Consider the following 16,746-nt stretch of genomic DNA (forward strand, 5'->3'; position numbering starts at 1 on the left):
ATGCCTCCTATCAGTAGATTGTTGATGACAAGGCGAGTGTACTAGTACATATATGCCACACTCCTGCTTCTTCTGACACGGGCCCTGCATCAGTGATTTTTAAGAGACTTTGGGTGACCTGTCTTATTGCTGTCTTAGACCTTCAGTTGATGAACATCCAGTGACGACTGGACACTCCTCAGCACAGTCCCAGAGGGGTGAGAGAGTGATATTGTCTTATAGTATACCATTACATGACAATATATGCGGAGCACGTCCTTTACTTTTTAGTACGACGTAAAAGCCCCACAATCAATGTAATGCACCCTAAAGGGTTCATTAGTTCTCTGACGCTGTATGGTTTGATGTAAGATTCATACTATCCTTTCTGTCTTTTCTGAGCAGGTCAGACACGTTTGAGATGCAGTGCTATCAGCTTCTCCTCCCCTTGATGGATACGTGATATATAACGTCAATCCACCCTTTCTCGATGCGATTCAGCAAAGGGTCCTTGGCACTTAAAGGCATCCGACACTCGTCATGTCCGCACAGGTGCAGTCAGCGAGCATTTATGCTAGGCAATTGGTTCTGGCATCATTCGCTCTTGTGATGTACTGGCACCATGCTATTACATTCGCTCAAGAGGTATGGTCGCCTCCATAGTAACTGATATCGATTTAACCCTGATCTGACGCTATCATTCTTTTATTACTAGGCCACCTTCTTCTGGTCTGGGTCATGGTCAACTTGCTTCCTGAAGTCCTATATCTTACCGTAAACCTGCGTTATATATAATTACACTGTTGGTGATCTCACCTTGGATTTGATAGATCTGACACTTGGCTTTATCGAATTCAATGATGGGTAGAATATTGCCAGGATTTGGTCGTAGTGAGGGGATTAGTATGAAGTTCTAGCACTGTGTGATGTGAACGTTATGTGCGACGAATGTGATGCGAATGTCTAGATTCGTGCGAGATGCATCCTAGACGTAGTGTGCGTTTTTCTGCAGTGAGTGGCCGACATCTGTTGCTCAAGGTCACAGACTTTGTCATGACTGTTTGCAATTTCAATGAGGTGGCAATCATGAGTCACACGACCAGTGTAATACTGATCCAGAATGGTCGTTACTCGTAGTCGTGATGGTGGCTATTGCCGTGTATGAACTTGGGATAAGAGTCTAGGTTGATGTGAAGGGTGCTGAACACGAGAAACGAGTAGAGGACATAAGTATTGCACGTTTTAACGTTGTGTTCGATGCAAGCTTAGTAGCAGGAAAAGGAAATAATTTCATGCACCTATTTGCATACAAGTGCCGGGATGTTTCTAGCTGATAAAACCTTCTCTCCCTAGAGTCGGGATACCTCCATGTAAGCTTAAATATAACAGTCCTACCAGAGTCCAGGCGTTCTGGATCCTATAAGTGTGTCAATGCACAGACTCAAAGAGTCGACAACGGGAAATAGGAGACATACATTATCCGTTCCACATGCTGAAGCTCCACAGGACCCGTGAAACGGCAAAATTGCCTATCGCCATGCCGGTATGTGTCAGGGGAGGTCAATACGCGAGGGTCGTGGGATGGTAATTCCTGCCGGTGGATCCCAGACACCAAATTCCTTCTTCATCTCGTCCAGATCCTGTCCCCATCTCTCCTCCCAATACACTGTAAGCAGGCACCTCGCATGACTCCCGCATCTCGCAGCCCAAGGGATGAATTCCCCCCAAAGTCGGGCCCGCTGAGGTGACTTGAGTCTTATTGAGGCTCCCAGGGATAATGCAGTCATTGGGAAGCCTAGATTCGTAAACTCAAACGCTTTGAGTGCAAGTTCGGGAAGGGCAGAGACTTTCAATCCAAAGAGGGCGTGATACAAGTCGTGCGTCTCGCGATAGCGCTGCATGACATATGCCAGCTCTGGGTCATCAATGTAGTGTACCTGGGTCCTTAATGGTGAGCATCTGGTATGCATAGCGTGGAATAAAATGACCCCACGGGCTCTCGAGAATCAGGTGTGACTTTGCAAGCGTCAAGCCACCTCACATAAGCACGTCCAAAGGTGTTCTCTGGAAGGGACCGCAACTTCTCCCAGTCCAAGGTCTGCGAATTGATACGTGGCATTTCTTTGAGAATGCGCCGACCCTCTGGAGACTCCAACATTGTATCCCTCAACTTTACCAGAGTTGGCCCAGCAGTGGTTTCTCCGCAAGCTGCAACCATGTCTAGTGGACTTGTCAGCAAAATGTACCGACTGTAAAAGATTAGGAGGTGCTTGCCCGCGCGACGAGTATCTATGAGAGACATGAGTGCAGAGCCAACTGCGAGAACTCCGTTTTCGAATGGGGTGAGTGGTATGTGGCCAGGATATGCCGGTTGTGGTTTAAGTCGTAAATTAGTGTAAACAGAGCGCGATTTTCCGTTGGTAGCATAGGATGAAGACCTAGGCGAAGCCGCCAGTGCAACGAAGGAGCGAGCTTGGCTGGTGTTAATTACACTGTTCCATCTATGATTCAGAGTTTTATGATACGAACTATACATTGGCTTCATTAACGAGTGAGCTCCGACACGGATTATCGGGGGGAAGGAAGTACAGATCACTGACATGTCGAAGTTGGTGCCAGCGGTTGGTTGGTTGGTTGGTTGACTTCAAAGTCTCGAACCGAGCTGTTGGGAAGGGGACCCTAACCCTAGAACTGGGTTATTATGCCCGAAATGGGGATCATCAAAACTTTGCAGTGGACTACCAAAGCAAAGCACAGTTTGAGTGTCCACCAACTCAAAGCGTCCAGACTCCACATCCACAAAAGCGTCGACGGTCCACATTCTTGCGCGTATAAAACACCACCTATTATCCTTCATGGAGTACCTCACCATCCTCCTCTTTCCCTGCTTTTCTCTGCGCTGCCTGCTTTCACTTTTGCCAGTTAATCATGTCAAACTCAGAATCAACTACTGCCACGGGCATCGATGGATTCGACGGCTCCAGGGCAGACACTCGTAGATACGCCACCTTCATTTCCTATCAAATTGTAGAGGGGATGTCATTCCTGTCTCTCGATGATGAGGAGGACGATGCAAGCCTTTACACCGATTTCGTATCTGCATGGGAGTTTACTGCTGAACCTGTGGCATGTCCTGCAAATGCCAAGTCAAGCGACACCGTTCTATCTGAGGCTCAGGAACTCGACAAGAAACATCAAGAGCATCCCGACGGAGCGACAGAGGCCCAGAGATTCGTCCAGGAATACCTACAACGAAGCAAGACAATCGAGGATCAAGGGACTACAAACGTCTACCCCATCGACACTGTCAAAGAACTTCCCGTTACTCCTAACAACAGGGATTCGACATACACCACCATAACCGACGACGGTCAATCCACGATTGATCTTGAGAAGCGTCCCGAGTCAGTGATTCGTCTGCTTCATCATGACCCGGAAGGCGTAGCGCAGGCGGTAAGCACTATTCACACCCCATGATACTTCATACTGATGTCCGTATAGCAGCTTCAGGTATTGGAAATGGTTCAGGCTGGGCACTACACTCCTGGAACCATAATCCGTTGTTCACATTCTGGATGCACTGATGTCCTTCGTGATATTGACGCGCTCAAACGTCATTTGCACATCCACAACATTGGCGATATGATCGATGCCATGAGTGTTTTGTCTGCGCACTCCCAAAGGACAAAGGAACCTGGACACTCTTCCGCGGAGTCTTCGCCACTTAATAAATCCTCGAGAAAGGTTCGCAATCGGTCCAAACCGTTCATGAACTCGGACGCCACATTGGGCCAGCGGTGCGACATACACTCAACGCAAAAGGTTCATGCGAAGGACCTTTATTCACCCCCTCGCAGTCGAAAGCCCAGTGCCACTCATATTAAATCGAATGCATCGACACCAAAAACACGTGGGCGACGCAGCCATAGGAGCACCATTCGCAGCGGACTAGAGGAGGCCGGGTATCATGACACCATTGCGATGGTCCTTTCTCGCTCTCCGTCGCCTGTACAGGATGCCCAAGAGGCTTTAGGTTTCTATATGAACCTGCCTGTCAACAAAAGCGGCGTACTTTCCCCTCCTGTGAGTCCGACTTTTAGAGAAAAGGAGTTACCTCGTGCGACGAGCCCCAAACGATTCAGCCCGGTTAGAGCCCTCAGTCCCATCCGAGGCATGTCTTATTTTTGCATTCTTTTTTTTCGGGCAGCTAACGTTTTGATGTGTCTTGCAGATGGTCTTCGACGAGTGTTTTCATGCGGATGCGTGAATGAGCACAATGAATAGTCTGTGCAATGTAGATTTAGTTCTTTCACTCATCTTCAATTGTTTGTACTGTGTTAACATAGTAGTAGCGTACTTTCTATTATCATGTTACAAGTGGGTGGGTGCCGCTGTGCGGCTCCCAGGCTCTTCCTATGTAGACCAGCCAAATACCTGACTTTTCTGATTCGATTCCCTGATTTGTATTCCTACGTTCTTATTGATTAGAAATGAATTTAGCGAACAGCAGAAACAGAACGACATCTGCCGAAAGTACAGCGCACAGCAAAAGCGAAATTGAGCGCCTCTTTTTCCCTATATACAGTATCATGCTGCACTTCGCTATATACATTCGCCTCCCAAAACGCTCGTTGCCATTGTCCAGGCTGGCTATTGGCTGTTTGTTATATCACTGGCACCTTGAAGATCGGCCAACTAGTCCTAATACCACTACGATACAGTATTTCTTTGTCACCTATCCGATACGTCAAGTCAGACGGTCAAACTATGTAATCCAAATTTTGCGGAAGGGTTCTACATGTTGAAGTTATGAAGTTCTATCCCCATGGTAGCAGTAAAAGTAGGGTGCAGTGTTGTTGCTCGTCGCTGAGTCGTGTACCCTTTGTACGCATCCTCCGCATCCTGCAGAAGATTCGCCAAAAGTGTCTTGTCATGGTCGTCGAGCCCTACTAACATATCAACATTCCCAGATTGGAAATCAATCGTTTCGCCCTCTTTTTTTTTCTTGACCTGAGCCACCACTTGCTCCCTCCACTTCTGCCACACTGGCGTCTCATTGGGCACCAACTCCAACAGGATGTTCATCGGCTCGACACCCTGAAGAGGCCTTTGTATATCTTCGCAGAGAACGAAGCATGTGAATACAGCCATGATGGTCCGAGTGCTAGCTTTAAAACTAAGCACAGCTGGCTGCCGAAGTTTAATAGTGTCGTAAAACAGTTTCCGTTGTAGTTTTTCCTCGTCCAGGGACGCGAGGAAGGAGTTGTACGCCCAGGATGCAATTATTGAAGTCAGGAACATGGTCTGACCAATCAGCGATCCCTGGGGAATGAGGAGGAGCTGCAGCAGAAACTGCACCTCAAGGAGCAGCGAGCACAGCCCAATAGCTGTATACTCTGGTTTTCCTTTCAACTTTAGCACAAATTTCCCCTTCGTGATTACATTCACATCCTTTTCCTTTCCCTTCAAGATGAAGACGTTATTATTGATCAAGAGCATCCCGTCTCCTACAGGGGAACCCTCCGCTGGAGTCTTGACCGTCTCGATATCAAGGTCTCCAGAGCCAATGACAAAACACGTGACACCGCTAGAAATAATTCCGAGGAAGATCATCGCAAAGCAGTACCAGTCTGCGAATAAGGCGGAAAGGATGCATGTACCGACGCTGACCAGGATAGGGAAGCTGGCCAAGACGGCATGATGATTGCTAATGCGTATGGTCTGCATACTAAGGTTGTCGTAATTGATGTCAGGGACAGTGACAATAGAGATGAGTGAGGTTGTAGCATCTCGTGCGCTAGGAAGAAGCATTGGCGGCACAACCGAGTGATCTGTCCCCTGCGTCAGAAGATGTGCAAGGTGCCCCGTCTGCTGCATGACAGTTCCTGAGTGTGACGCCACATATTTCGGGCCAGTCTTCCCGTCCAGCCTGAATGCAACAGCTGGATCATGATGGCTGGAGCCAGGAAAAAGACCATTCCAAAATCTTGATCTGGATATCCTGCCAAACTCCTTGGCTATAATGTAGCTGCCGGGGGAGTTGTACCAGCCGAGCCATCTACGCCCCCTATACAGGTGCACAGTAGCCATGGCAGTGATAGCTTCCTCACCACCGAAGAAACCAGCAACAGCAGAAGCATTGAGATTGAATTTTTTAGAATTAGCAATTGGCGAAAGCACTGACAATGGAGGCATTTAAGACAAGTTTTGAGTTTGTCATCGGGTTGTCCGTCATTATATACTAAGACTTACCTGCAGGCAGCTCCATCACATGTTGTAGAACTGGGAGGGCAAAGATAGCCGTTTTTGAAAGTTGAGCGCTCTGAACCCTTATCACATCCGAGTAGTGGCCGCCGCGCCTAGGCGAGACGCCTCCTCGTGTCACATACTAGTAGCAAATCGGATAGCCGTTTCTGAAAGTTTGTGATAGTCAAGCGCTCTGAACCCTTATCACATCCGAGTAGTGCGCCTCCTAGTGATGGACGTACCAGCCTTAAAAATACATCTTGATAGAACTTCGCAAAGAAGAATGATCACGTACTAGTGTTTTACTTTGCGGGTCGTATGAACTCCTCGTGATTCGGTCATGGGATGCTATGTTTGTCCTTGTTTGCGTCTAATTGCATGGGGGAAGACAAAGGGAAGAGCTCTCTAACGTTGTGCTGGTCAATTCCTTCAGCATCTAGGTCTTTGTTGTTGTTGTTTGAGTCGCGCCTCGATTCTGGGACGTCCGACAATAGTGCTGGCAGTGAGGGAGAATGAAAAGGGGAGGAAGAAACAGCGCACACCGCTCAGCTGGACATCTGGTGCCGGTTCCTGAGCGCTCGGCCAGGAGGAGCCAGCACCTTTGACATGGAAGCACAGAAGAGGAAACGATACTAGTTCACTGGCATAATTCGATGATCGAGTGCCACATGGCCCATATGGACTATGGGCGAGTCCTACAGGCACAGAGGAGGAGTTGCATTTGTACAAGAGGTTGTTGTCACAAGGCTTGAGCCTGGATTCCAGCGCCTGGTGAGTTATCAGTGTCTCCGCAATGTTTGCATTTCCTATTGAACTCAAGCTATAAATGTTATCATATCTTATAGTTGCATCTGAGATTGCGAGTCCGGAGTTCTGCCAAGTTTTGCCACTCTCTTCACGTGAGTTTTGCTTCTGACGCTGTGGCTGAGCTTAATAAGTAAATGCTCTGCAGCCAAGAACATGTTGCATGATCAGAGGAGAAGTGGATGCAAAGCGAAGGATAAGAGGAAGTTACTTAATAAACTCACTGCTTTTCATGCCCTTCTATACAGAGCACCGCGCGGCCTTAACTTATCGATGATGAAGTCTGCCAGGTTGCAACACGTGACAGGATAGGCTTTTAGTGGTACGGGTCAGACATTTCAATCAGATATACTCGTCCCCGCCGAGTCTGTTCCGATTGTATCACCTTCTTGAAGGCATGTGAGAATTTCTGGACAAGCTGTTTCAGTTTCTAACTGAACCTTTCACTATACATGGCTTGCTTGGTTTGTACTCCGCAGAAGCCGTCAATTACTGCCCTAACCCTAGTACTGGGTTATGCCCAAAATGGGGATCATTAAAAACTTTGCAACAAATAGCCTCAGTGTCCGACCTTAGAGCGTCCACATCCACGAAAGCGTCGAAGATCCACATTTTAGCGCGTATAAAACACCACTGATTAGTCTTCATGGAGTATCTCACCATCCTCCTCTTTCCCTGCTTTTCTCTGTGCTGCCTGCTTTCACTTTTGCCAGTTAATCATGTCAAACTCAGAATCAACTACTGCCACAGGCATCGATGGATTCGACGACTCCAAGGCAGACGTTCGTAGATACGCCATCTTTATCCCCGATCAAATTGTAGAGGGTTCATCCATGCCTCTCGATGAGGAGGATGCCGACGACAATGCAAGCCTTCTCACCGATTTCGTATCTGCATGGGAGTCTACTACTGGACCCATAGCATGTGCTGCAGATCCCAAGCTGAGCGATAGCGTTCTATCCGAGGCTCAGGAACTCAACGAAAAACATCAAAAGCAATCCGACGGAGTAACGGAGGCCCAGAGAATCGTCCAGGAATACCTACAACGAAATAAGACAATCGAGGACCAAGGGACTACAAATGTCTGCCCCCTCAACACTGCAAAAGAACTTCCCGTTACTCCTAACAACAGGGATTCGACATGCACCCATGCCGTAACTGACGACGGACAATTCACAATCGATCTTGAGAAGCGTCCCGAGTTAGAGGTTCGTCTATTTCATCATGACCCGGAAGGCGTAGCGCAGGCGGTAAGCACTATTCACACCCCATGCTACTCCGTACTGATGTATGTATAGCAACTTCAGGGATTGGAAATGGTTCAGACTGGCCACTACACTCCTGGAGCCATGATCCGCTGTGAACGTCCTGGATGCACTGATGTCCTTCGCAATCTTGAAGCGCTCAAATGTCATTTGCACATCCACAACATTGGCGACATGACTGATGCCATCAGTGTTTTGTATGGGAACTGCCAAAGGGCAAAAGAACTTGGACACTCTTCTACGGAGTCTTCGCCACTCAATAAATTCTCGAGAAAGGTTCGCGATCGGTCCAGATCGATCACGGACTTGGACGCCCCATCAGGCAGCTCGTGCGACCCAACGCGAAAGGTCTATACGAAGGACCCTTGTTCTTCCTCTCGCAGTCGAAAGGCTGGTGCCGTTGATGCACCGCACACGCGAACGAAGCTGCCCGATGCATTGACACCACAAACACGTGGACGACGCAGCAATAGGAGCACCATTCGCGGCGGACTCGATGAGGCTGGGTATCATGACACCATTGCGATGGTTCTTTCTCGCCCTCCGTCGCCTGTACAAGGCGCCCGAGAGGCTTTGGGTTCCGATATGAACCTGCCTGTCAACAAAAGCGGCGTGCTTTCACCTTCTGTCAGTCCGACTTTGGGAGAAAAGGAGTTACCTCGTGCGACAAGCCCCAAACGATTCAGCCCAGGTAGAGCCCTCAGTCCCATCCGAGGCATGTCTTATTCCTGCATTCTTTTTGTTCAGGCAGCTAACATTTTTGATGTCTCGCAGATGGTCTTCGACGATGTTTTCATTCGGATGCTTGAATGGGCACAATGAATAGTTTGTATAGATCTAGTTCTTTAACTCATCTTCAACTGTTTGTACTATAACATATTTTCTATTATCGTGTTGCAAGTGCGTGCCGCTGTGCGGCCCCCAGACTCTGAATACCTGATTCAATTCATCGATCTGCTGTATTCCGGTATTAATGTTCTTATTGATTAGAAATGAATTTGGCGAACAGAAGAAACAGAGCAACATCTACCAAGGGTAGTTGTTCGTGGCTGATGCTCCAATTGACCCTGAGGGGATCGACACCTGGCTTTATGGAAGGGCGGTAATTAGGTGGACGCAGACATTGAAACGGTAATAGATAGCAAATATGGACTCGCACACGACGCACTATAATCTTACAGTACCAATTATCCAAACGGGAAGATTTTTTCAAATCTAGGTTGCCTTTCCAGCTTGCACAGCGCAAGTCCTTGAACAATAAGGATGTTTGCCGTACTTTGGTTTGCTGCGACAATGCTAAGAAAATGTCGGTCAGAAACGACAGACTGTTGGCCAGAAATACAAACTAACGTTGCACATGGTCGCTGCTTGCGAAGCGCATGTCCTACCACAGTAAGGATGGTGCTGATATTTCGGTTTCTGCTGGCAAAACTACAAAAAAGTTAGAGAAGCGCGAAGCCAAGGACAGCATCAACGAACCTCGCATAGCCCAGCGTCCTGAGGAGATGCTGACTGCGGGCTGATCGCCATGCCTGCGGGAACAATGGAGAGGCGCTGCGGCGCTTGGAATTGATGTTGAGGTAGTACTGTTGAGGGTGGGCCGATTCCCATGCCCGTGGAAACAACGGAGCGGCGTTGCGATGATTGGATTGAAGGTTGGGGAGATGCTACTGCCGCAACCAGCGACGTCAGGTCTTGCAACGAAAATCGGGACGTATCACGCCTGGCAGGGGGCACCCTGTTTGGTTTGTCATCGTATCCTTCACGTCGACTGGTAATTAAATATTTCTGTTATTTCGTGAATGAGTACTTACGAAGCTCATCGCGCACTCTCTCAAGTGCTTTTCCCAGTTCGTTGCGTCCAGAGCCATCAGCACCTATCCCCCAAAAGAAGTCCTTTGGGGAGTTCTATCCACGAGATCAGAGATCAGAAGAAATACCCATAATCACCTAGTTTTACCTCAACTAGTTCAGCATTACCAGTGCCAAGAAGCAAGGCCTTTAGATCTGTATGCTGAGTGAACTTGAGTCGAAGTGTGGCTTCCATCTGTAGGTCAGGACAAAGGTAGCCCCCGTCAGGTACTGACAGCCAGTAAACTTCCGAATTACCTTCTCAACATTTACTTGTCTCCAATCAGATCGAACCCATTTCTGGTGACGATGAGCTTCGTCGAACACAGCACTTGGCCTGTCCCCACACTTGCGGATGTGCTCCGCGATGGCTGGCTGGGAGTCCAAAAACTGTTGCATCGCATCCAAAAGTGTCAGAAAGATATCGGAAAATCAATATCTTTGACAAACTTTGAAAGACTGGAAGAGATGCTCGCTAGTTGGGTATCTCTTCCCAGCGTAGACAACGTCATGTGGCGAGAAATTCGTGAATTCGTAGTAAGGTTCATGTTTGTTATAAAATAAAATGCGTTCCCTTCTTTGAAAGGGTGCTACTGATGAGCCCACAGGTTCTGGCGGAGCGGTCAGTGGAGGATAGTAAGCTTCTGATTCTCCGTCGTCTTGCACACCAGGAGAAGGCAGCTTCAAGCTTGGTACGTGCCCAGAGCAGCTTCAACATCACGATAATGTGGACAGTCAAGGTACTTACTTCGATGGCGCTGAGTAGTATTGGGTAGCGGGTCGAGCCCGACGCGCCGCAGATGTTGACTGTGGCGTATCTGAAGGAGAATTGACACCAACTCGGAATATGCTAGCAAGTTTCATGATCATGCGGTTGTCAAGCATTCCAAGCAGGACAACAGCAATAGCGACAGTGACAGCGAGGATTGCGTATAGTATTTTGGTAAATTTTGATGGGCAATCGAGTGAAAAGTCTAGTTAGAAACCGAAACAGCTTTCCTGGCCTAAAGGTTCTTATAGGCCTTCAAGAAGGCGATACGATCGGAACAGATTCGGCAGGGACGAGTATTTCGGAAGGAAGTGTCTGGCCCGTGGTCGGTGGATCCTGTCATGTGTTCAAATCTGGGAAAGTTCGTCATCGATTAAGGCCGCGAGGCCCTCTGCATGGAGGGGGCATGGAAAGCAGTGAGATTAGTAAGCAACTTCATGTTATTTGCTTTCCTTTTTTGTTCCTTTTTCGGACTCGCCTTGCATTCACTTCTCCTCATGTTCTTGTCGTGGCTGCAGAGCATTTGCAGCATGGATACAATCTTTGAGATTGGGCAGTGATTGTGATCCGCCTTTGTTACGTTTTCTTCGGTTGCACTCATCAATGCACTTCGCATCGATTTCATCGACACGAGGTTCCTCATCGTGCAAGTGGACAGGCCTGATAAATTCGTTATGGCCAATGGTGCTATGCGGATAGCATGCAGGGTGCACCTCAACCGCATTGAAATATCAAGATCATATTTTATGGACGTGTAGCCAGGGCTTGGTTGTCTATCTGACTTTGCTATCTATGTCAACTTCGTCTTTTGAATCCTTAAACTTGGACGAGTTCTCTTTGGAGAACCCTGTCAACTGCTCCGCAGGCCGGCGCAGCCGCTTGGTGTATTTGAGTCGTGATAGTGCTCACTTCGCCGAAGGTGGCTTCATCCTTTTTATCAGTCGGCGCTAGCTAATCCTGCTCTTTCAGTGGAAGACCTTTTCAATAAGGGATGGCGACATGGCAAGAAAGTCAGGCCACATATACAAGGAATCTTTAAGATCCTCTGGCCCGACAGCAATCTTGAGCCATATCTACAGTACAGGTGATGACAAACGCTCGAAGTGGAAATGGTGCGCGCTGATCATTGCTGCATGATAGGAAGCAGGTGCAGGCCCACGTAAGAGCTCGGAACGAGGCAGGGAACGAGAAGTTGCTCTTCCACGGTACAAACAGGGCATGTCTCCTGGGAGAAACGTCGAGGAACATTCTGCTGTGTGGCCTCAAAGAGTGCTATCTTTGTTCTATCCTACGGTCATCTTTTGATATCAAGAAATGTGGTAAGGCTTTTCTCGATCACTTTATTATGCACTGTCTAATACTGCATAGGCACGAAGAACGCTTTCAAGAGGTGAAAACAAGCATTTGGAATCTAGTGTGCCGTTCTGACAGTTGGTATCGTAGGTTTGGGCATGGGATATATACCTCTGCTTGCTCATCTAGTCTGTTTATATTCATTTTTTACATCGGCGCACCTGCTAAACTGCAGCACAGAAGCTGATGATTATTCATGCAACTTGTCACAAGATGCACGCCTCCGCACCTTGCTAGTCAATCGTGTTGTAGTCGGGAGGCCATACAAACGGTACAGGAATGCACCTAAGCTCGTAAAACCTCCCGATGGTTTCGATTCCGTGAGTTCCTCATCGTTTGATAATCATCTACTCACATCTTCGCAGATTACTGGTGAGATTGGCTGGGACCTGAACTATGAGGGCGAGTTTAAATTGATTATTCATCTGTGGATTGTTACTTACCTTTCATAATTGACCCAGAAACCGTATGCTACACAAATGACGCTGTGCGTCCTGCATATCTCGTCGTATATGGACATAAACCCAAAAATTCGCCTAAGCCAAGCTTTAAGACCCTGATGTCGACGATATTCAAGACACCGTTAGTCTCATGAACCAATGTTTGAATTTACCCTTACATCCATGATAAGCATGGGGACGCTCGAGGGACACTGTTTAATTATTTATTCGAAGCAGCCATCTACTTTTTGTATAATTCCGCAGAATGATGAAAATTTGTGCAATGAAGCGTGGATTCAGACTTGATGTGGCTGTGCTATTACATAGTCCTTTCGCTTCCACCACCTCACACTTATTAGAGTTCGCGAGTGATAAAAGAAATTTCTTTTATCATGAGTTGAATATTAAATACCACATGAGTGGCGACTAAACACCTTTCGGGCCTACATATACAGCTAACTTCATATCGATAGGTACTAGGCTCGACGATGACCAGCCTGGCGTATGATGAGGCTCAGGTGGTCAATAAATTCTCACCATCTCAAATTGACGCATAGTCAGACTGGTTACGAGTCTAGTAATAGGCGGGACCCTTTTGTTTGGCCAGCTCCACAACGCGGTGAATGAACGAAAATGGATTCTGGCCTATCGATATGAAGTTAGTAACAAGACACGCGCATATCTCGGCATCGGTCGTGCGGTGAACGTTATTCCGGCAACTGTTTCAATCATGGTCTGGACCTGAAAGCCTCATATATACTATGTGGTTGTACTTATATGGTACTCTGGAGGAAAATGCGCGAACTGCGCACGGTGCACCCTGCGGCAAATCCTGCATCCAATCGATACGACTGTCATATTACTACCCAGCCTCGCATCATCCTGCTCGCTCGGATCACGAGATCTCCGTGCTATTATGCAGTGTCTTTGATTCCAAGGCTGCACAGAGTCCACGGTGCCTCTTTTCCCTCGCGGAGAACACGCGCCAAACGCGTTTCATCGAAGAGCGATTGGCCCCTCTCCATGATGGTCTGTGTGTTAGCTATAAATTGTTGTTTGCTTCGAACGTCACAGATCACAACTTATCCGAAAACTCAAAGCTCCTGGAGAGCCTGATTCACCCAATATCTAGCCCATATCCTAGTATCGTCTTGCTTAAGACAAGCCCAGTACCCCTGATACCAGCAAGATGAATGCAACGATCCCACCCATGCATGCTGCACTTTCTGTGCTCGGCACTATGGCTGGCCAGTACATCGCATCGCAGGGACAAGCACCTCAAGCCAAACAGCCTGTGCCCGCTAATGTGTCTACCCAGTTCACCGGAACTGCGACTCTTGCAATGTGTGACGTATGTAATTCGAATAAGGTCTTTGCTTCTCAAAAGCCAACGCCGTTTACAGATTTGTCAAGTCCGTCCCAAGTACTTCGATGGACAGAAGACGCACTCGTACTGCGGGAAGACCTGCGCGACTGCAGGACAAACCAAGCATGTTCACAAAAGCAAACCTAAACGAAACAAGACCAGCAAAGCCACCCGCAGATTATGCGACGTACGATGATTGATACTCATTTAAAGATAAAGTCAACTGACATGTGTCACTGCAGCATTGTCACAAGCAACCCAAGTACAATGATGGCACAACGACCCATTCGTACTGCGGCAAAACCTGCGCACAAAAAGCGAAGGCTGCAGGGGCGTCGGCTGCACAACCTACACAACCAACCAAGTCCGTTCAATCATTCTTTCATCGGGTGTTGACACTACTTACTACCGTTTCTCGATCCAGTCCAACAACCAATGGTTGTTTGTTGTGCGGAAGGGCTGTCAAGGGCAAGGGTCACTTCTGCAGTCAGGCGTGCACCTCGAGGGCTGAGATGAATGCCCCAGGACTCATAGAAGTCCCACAAGGACACGATACGTTCAAGAGCGGTAAGTAGCACTCGCGTGTCAATGCGGGCAATCGATAACGTTTATGTGCTGTAGTCGCTGACCAATTTAAGGCATCGTGGAGACATCAGACTCCATGCCCGACAGTTCGGAGGGTGCACAAAGTGATCTCATCGCCAGCCTCCATTGCTAAATACGAGGCATATCGGTCAGTCTTCGTTCACGTAGATGCTGATGTTTTGGCTGACACGGGGCAGTGCTGCTGTCGAGAGTCGCGGCAACTTTGTTGCAGCTGGGCGTTCGGCAGGGAACGAGAACCGTCGCTGGCACGGAACGACCAGGGAATGCAATCTAGGCGATAATGGCAACTGCGCGTTGTGCCCATCTCAGACATGTTCTCTGTGCTGCATTCTCAAGACGTCTTACAACCTGAATCTCTTTGGCAAGAAGACTGGCTGGGGCCGGTATGTGACCCTTTATAACTAATCAATCACGGTATCTTGATGCGTATGTCAGGTTTGGTCACGGCATCTACACTTCGTCGACGTCATCGAAATCGAACGACTACTCCACGAATGTTAATCCATCGGTGTTGAAGGCAATATTGCTAAACAAAGTGGTTGTTGGCAAAGGTCACAAGATGACCCAAGACAACACATCACTGACCGCACCTCCAACTGGTTATGACTCCGTATGTGCCCTGCCTCTTGCCTTTTGTACTCGCTCTCAACTAGTCTAGGTCCTCGCGGAGGTGGTGAGTGGAGGATCATTGAATTATGATGAGCTTGTATGTTACACGAATGACGCCATTCGCCCGTCCTATATGGTTATGTACGATGCATGAGAGGAATAGCACCTTCCGCCCCTCTGCAGACAAGTACAATGTGTAATTATTTATCTATTTCTTTCACCCTCATGCATTCAATAGAAACACGTAGACTTGCGCTGGAACATAATAGTGTTACGCACCATGTGTCTTTGCATGTCATCACCAATAGGCTGATCACTCCACTTATCCTGTGGTGCATGGAGGCAACTTGACATATCGCTGACTACCAACAAGCAAGAGAAAAAAGTATATCGTTGTATGAGCGGGGGTAAAGGATGCAAGGAGATGCGAGCGAGGGTGGCCGTCTAGTATACTAAGACCTGATGCAAAGCCGTACTATATCTGTAGTCTGTATGAATAGGATGTCCGTGGTGGATATAAAATTAGGCCGTCTGGAGCGGGAACAAATCGTTGGCATTGGAGATCACAGCTATTCCGGGAAAATAACGTACCGCTTCCTTCAAGTATGTAATGAGGTCATTCCTGTCCTTCTCCTTCTTGAGACCAACGAAAGCCATTGTGGTTCCTGGGATGTACTGTGTAAAAATTCAAAGCGCATCAGTATGTGATGATGCACAGAAGCAATCCGCGCCCGCAACAAACCTTTTTGGGGTTCTCAAGGTAAGCGAAAAGAGTGTCCTCTCCCCAAATAACACCCTTCTTCACGTTGGCCGCCGTGTACGAGAAACCTTCTACGGAGCCAGTCTTGCGACCGAAAAGACTGGGAGACGCTCAGCGAGGGTTAAGAGCAGTAACAAATTCACTCACCCATGCAAGTTAGGCCCAACCTTGTTGGGCTCGCCAGCACCGGCGGTGTGGCACAAAGCACAACTTCGCTTGAAGATAGCAGCACCCTTGCCAGCGTCACCTTAAACAGAGTCAGCCTCCGCCCTGCAGCAGAAACCATGAGCATACCTGGAGCGTAAGGCATTGTGAAAGTCTATGAGGTGAAGAAAGAGAAAAGGATTAACTACACAATAGCCTGGAAGGCGAGATGGTGATGGACCAGCGGATACTTCTGGTATGACAACTTTTTCGCTTCAAAAATGATTTGAGCCCGATCGAGCCGAAAGGTCGCCGGTTTTTCCCGTTGCTACACTAGCCAATCAATATCGTGCTATTTCGGAGACGGAACGGAAGCATAGTCCAGCGCCAGCTCCAGTGGCAAATTGAAAATTGAATGAATCACAACATAATATATATGCTACACACTGTCACGTATCTACCAGAGCCCCATATAATAATACAGCAGTCACTATTGTTCATGAGACTCTAGAGCGTAACTAGGTATGGCGGTAATGCGGAAATGGCCTCGAGGG

At 48.0% G+C, this 16,746-nt stretch overlaps 8 protein-coding genes across 8 annotated transcripts; 4 read left to right on the forward strand and 4 right to left on the reverse strand.

Moving 5' to 3' along the window:
• Positions 1-1,317: 1,317 nt before the first annotated feature.
• On the reverse strand, positions 1,318-2,699 carry HD556DRAFT_276791 (coenzyme Q biosynthesis protein Coq4-domain-containing protein). The gene is made up of 4 exons (XM_041310113.1): positions 2,254-2,699; positions 1,973-2,199; positions 1,455-1,916; positions 1,318-1,396 (listed from the first exon to the last, which is right to left on the reverse strand). The coding sequence occupies exons 1-3, from the start codon at positions 2,579-2,581 to the stop codon at positions 1,530-1,532; spliced, it is 942 nt and encodes a 313-aa protein (XP_041161982.1). The 5' UTR covers positions 2,582-2,699; the 3' UTR covers positions 1,318-1,396; positions 1,455-1,529.
• Position 2,700: 1 nt separating this feature from the next.
• Positions 2,701-4,328, forward strand: HD556DRAFT_276801 (uncharacterized protein). The gene is made up of 3 exons (XM_041310114.1): positions 2,701-3,432; positions 3,481-4,150; positions 4,211-4,328. Exons 1-3 carry the CDS (start codon positions 2,908-2,910, stop codon positions 4,261-4,263), a joined length of 1,248 nt encoding a protein of 415 aa, XP_041161983.1. The 5' UTR covers positions 2,701-2,907; the 3' UTR covers positions 4,264-4,328.
• A 225-nt stretch (positions 4,329-4,553) lies between these two features.
• On the reverse strand, positions 4,554-6,542 carry HD556DRAFT_1358903 (uncharacterized protein). The gene is made up of 3 exons (XM_041302555.1): positions 6,468-6,542; positions 6,232-6,392; positions 4,554-6,158 (listed from the first exon to the last, which is right to left on the reverse strand). The coding sequence occupies exons 2-3, from the start codon at positions 6,245-6,247 to the stop codon at positions 4,774-4,776; spliced, it is 1,401 nt and encodes a 466-aa protein (XP_041161984.1). The 5' UTR covers positions 6,248-6,392; positions 6,468-6,542; the 3' UTR covers positions 4,554-4,773.
• A 1,206-nt stretch (positions 6,543-7,748) lies between these two features.
• HD556DRAFT_1306830 (uncharacterized protein) lies at positions 7,749-9,116 on the forward strand (the record flags this gene model as incomplete). The annotated part of the gene is made up of 2 exons (XM_041299964.1): positions 7,749-8,279; positions 8,328-9,116. 2 exons carry the CDS (start codon positions 7,749-7,751, stop codon positions 9,114-9,116), a joined length of 1,320 nt encoding a protein of 439 aa, XP_041161985.1.
• A 78-nt stretch (positions 9,117-9,194) lies between these two features.
• On the reverse strand, positions 9,195-11,030 carry HD556DRAFT_1466823 (DUF1768-domain-containing protein; the record flags this gene model as incomplete). Its single annotated transcript, XM_041308375.1, has 8 exons — positions 9,195-9,590; positions 9,645-9,725; positions 9,774-10,054; positions 10,109-10,202; positions 10,255-10,341; positions 10,404-10,535; positions 10,596-10,854; positions 10,894-11,030. 8 exons carry the CDS (start codon positions 11,028-11,030, stop codon positions 9,510-9,512), a joined length of 1,152 nt encoding a protein of 383 aa, XP_041161986.1. The 3' UTR covers positions 9,195-9,509.
• Positions 11,031-11,392: 362 nt separating this feature from the next.
• On the forward strand, positions 11,393-13,001 carry HD556DRAFT_1358915 (ADP-ribosylation). The gene is made up of 8 exons (XM_041302556.1): positions 11,393-11,833; positions 11,884-11,998; positions 12,055-12,233; positions 12,283-12,304; positions 12,358-12,395; positions 12,448-12,587; positions 12,633-12,669; positions 12,729-13,001. Exons 1-8 carry the CDS (start codon positions 11,707-11,709, stop codon positions 12,860-12,862), a joined length of 792 nt encoding a protein of 263 aa, XP_041161987.1. The 5' UTR covers positions 11,393-11,706; the 3' UTR covers positions 12,863-13,001.
• An 889-nt stretch (positions 13,002-13,890) lies between these two features.
• HD556DRAFT_1466837 (ADP-ribosylation) lies at positions 13,891-15,769 on the forward strand. The gene is made up of 7 exons (XM_041308376.1): positions 13,891-14,058; positions 14,111-14,260; positions 14,316-14,640; positions 14,695-14,806; positions 14,856-15,062; positions 15,115-15,289; positions 15,338-15,769. The coding sequence occupies exons 1-7, from the start codon at positions 13,897-13,899 to the stop codon at positions 15,440-15,442; spliced, it is 1,236 nt and encodes a 411-aa protein (XP_041161988.1). The 5' UTR covers positions 13,891-13,896; the 3' UTR covers positions 15,443-15,769.
• A 41-nt stretch (positions 15,770-15,810) lies between these two features.
• Positions 15,811-16,358, reverse strand: HD556DRAFT_1441313 (cytochrome c C1; the record flags this gene model as incomplete). The annotated part of the gene is made up of 4 exons (XM_041306273.1): positions 15,811-15,963; positions 16,031-16,148; positions 16,196-16,295; positions 16,343-16,358. 4 exons carry the CDS (start codon positions 16,356-16,358, stop codon positions 15,811-15,813), a joined length of 387 nt encoding a protein of 128 aa, XP_041161989.1.
• Between the last annotated feature and the right edge of the window lie 388 nt (positions 16,359-16,746).

Source organism: Suillus plorans (genome assembly GCF_016647745.1).
Source record: "Suillus plorans strain S12 chromosome Unknown HD556scaffold_18, whole genome shotgun sequence".
Lineage (NCBI taxonomy): Eukaryota > Fungi > Basidiomycota > Agaricomycetes > Boletales > Suillaceae > Suillus > Suillus plorans.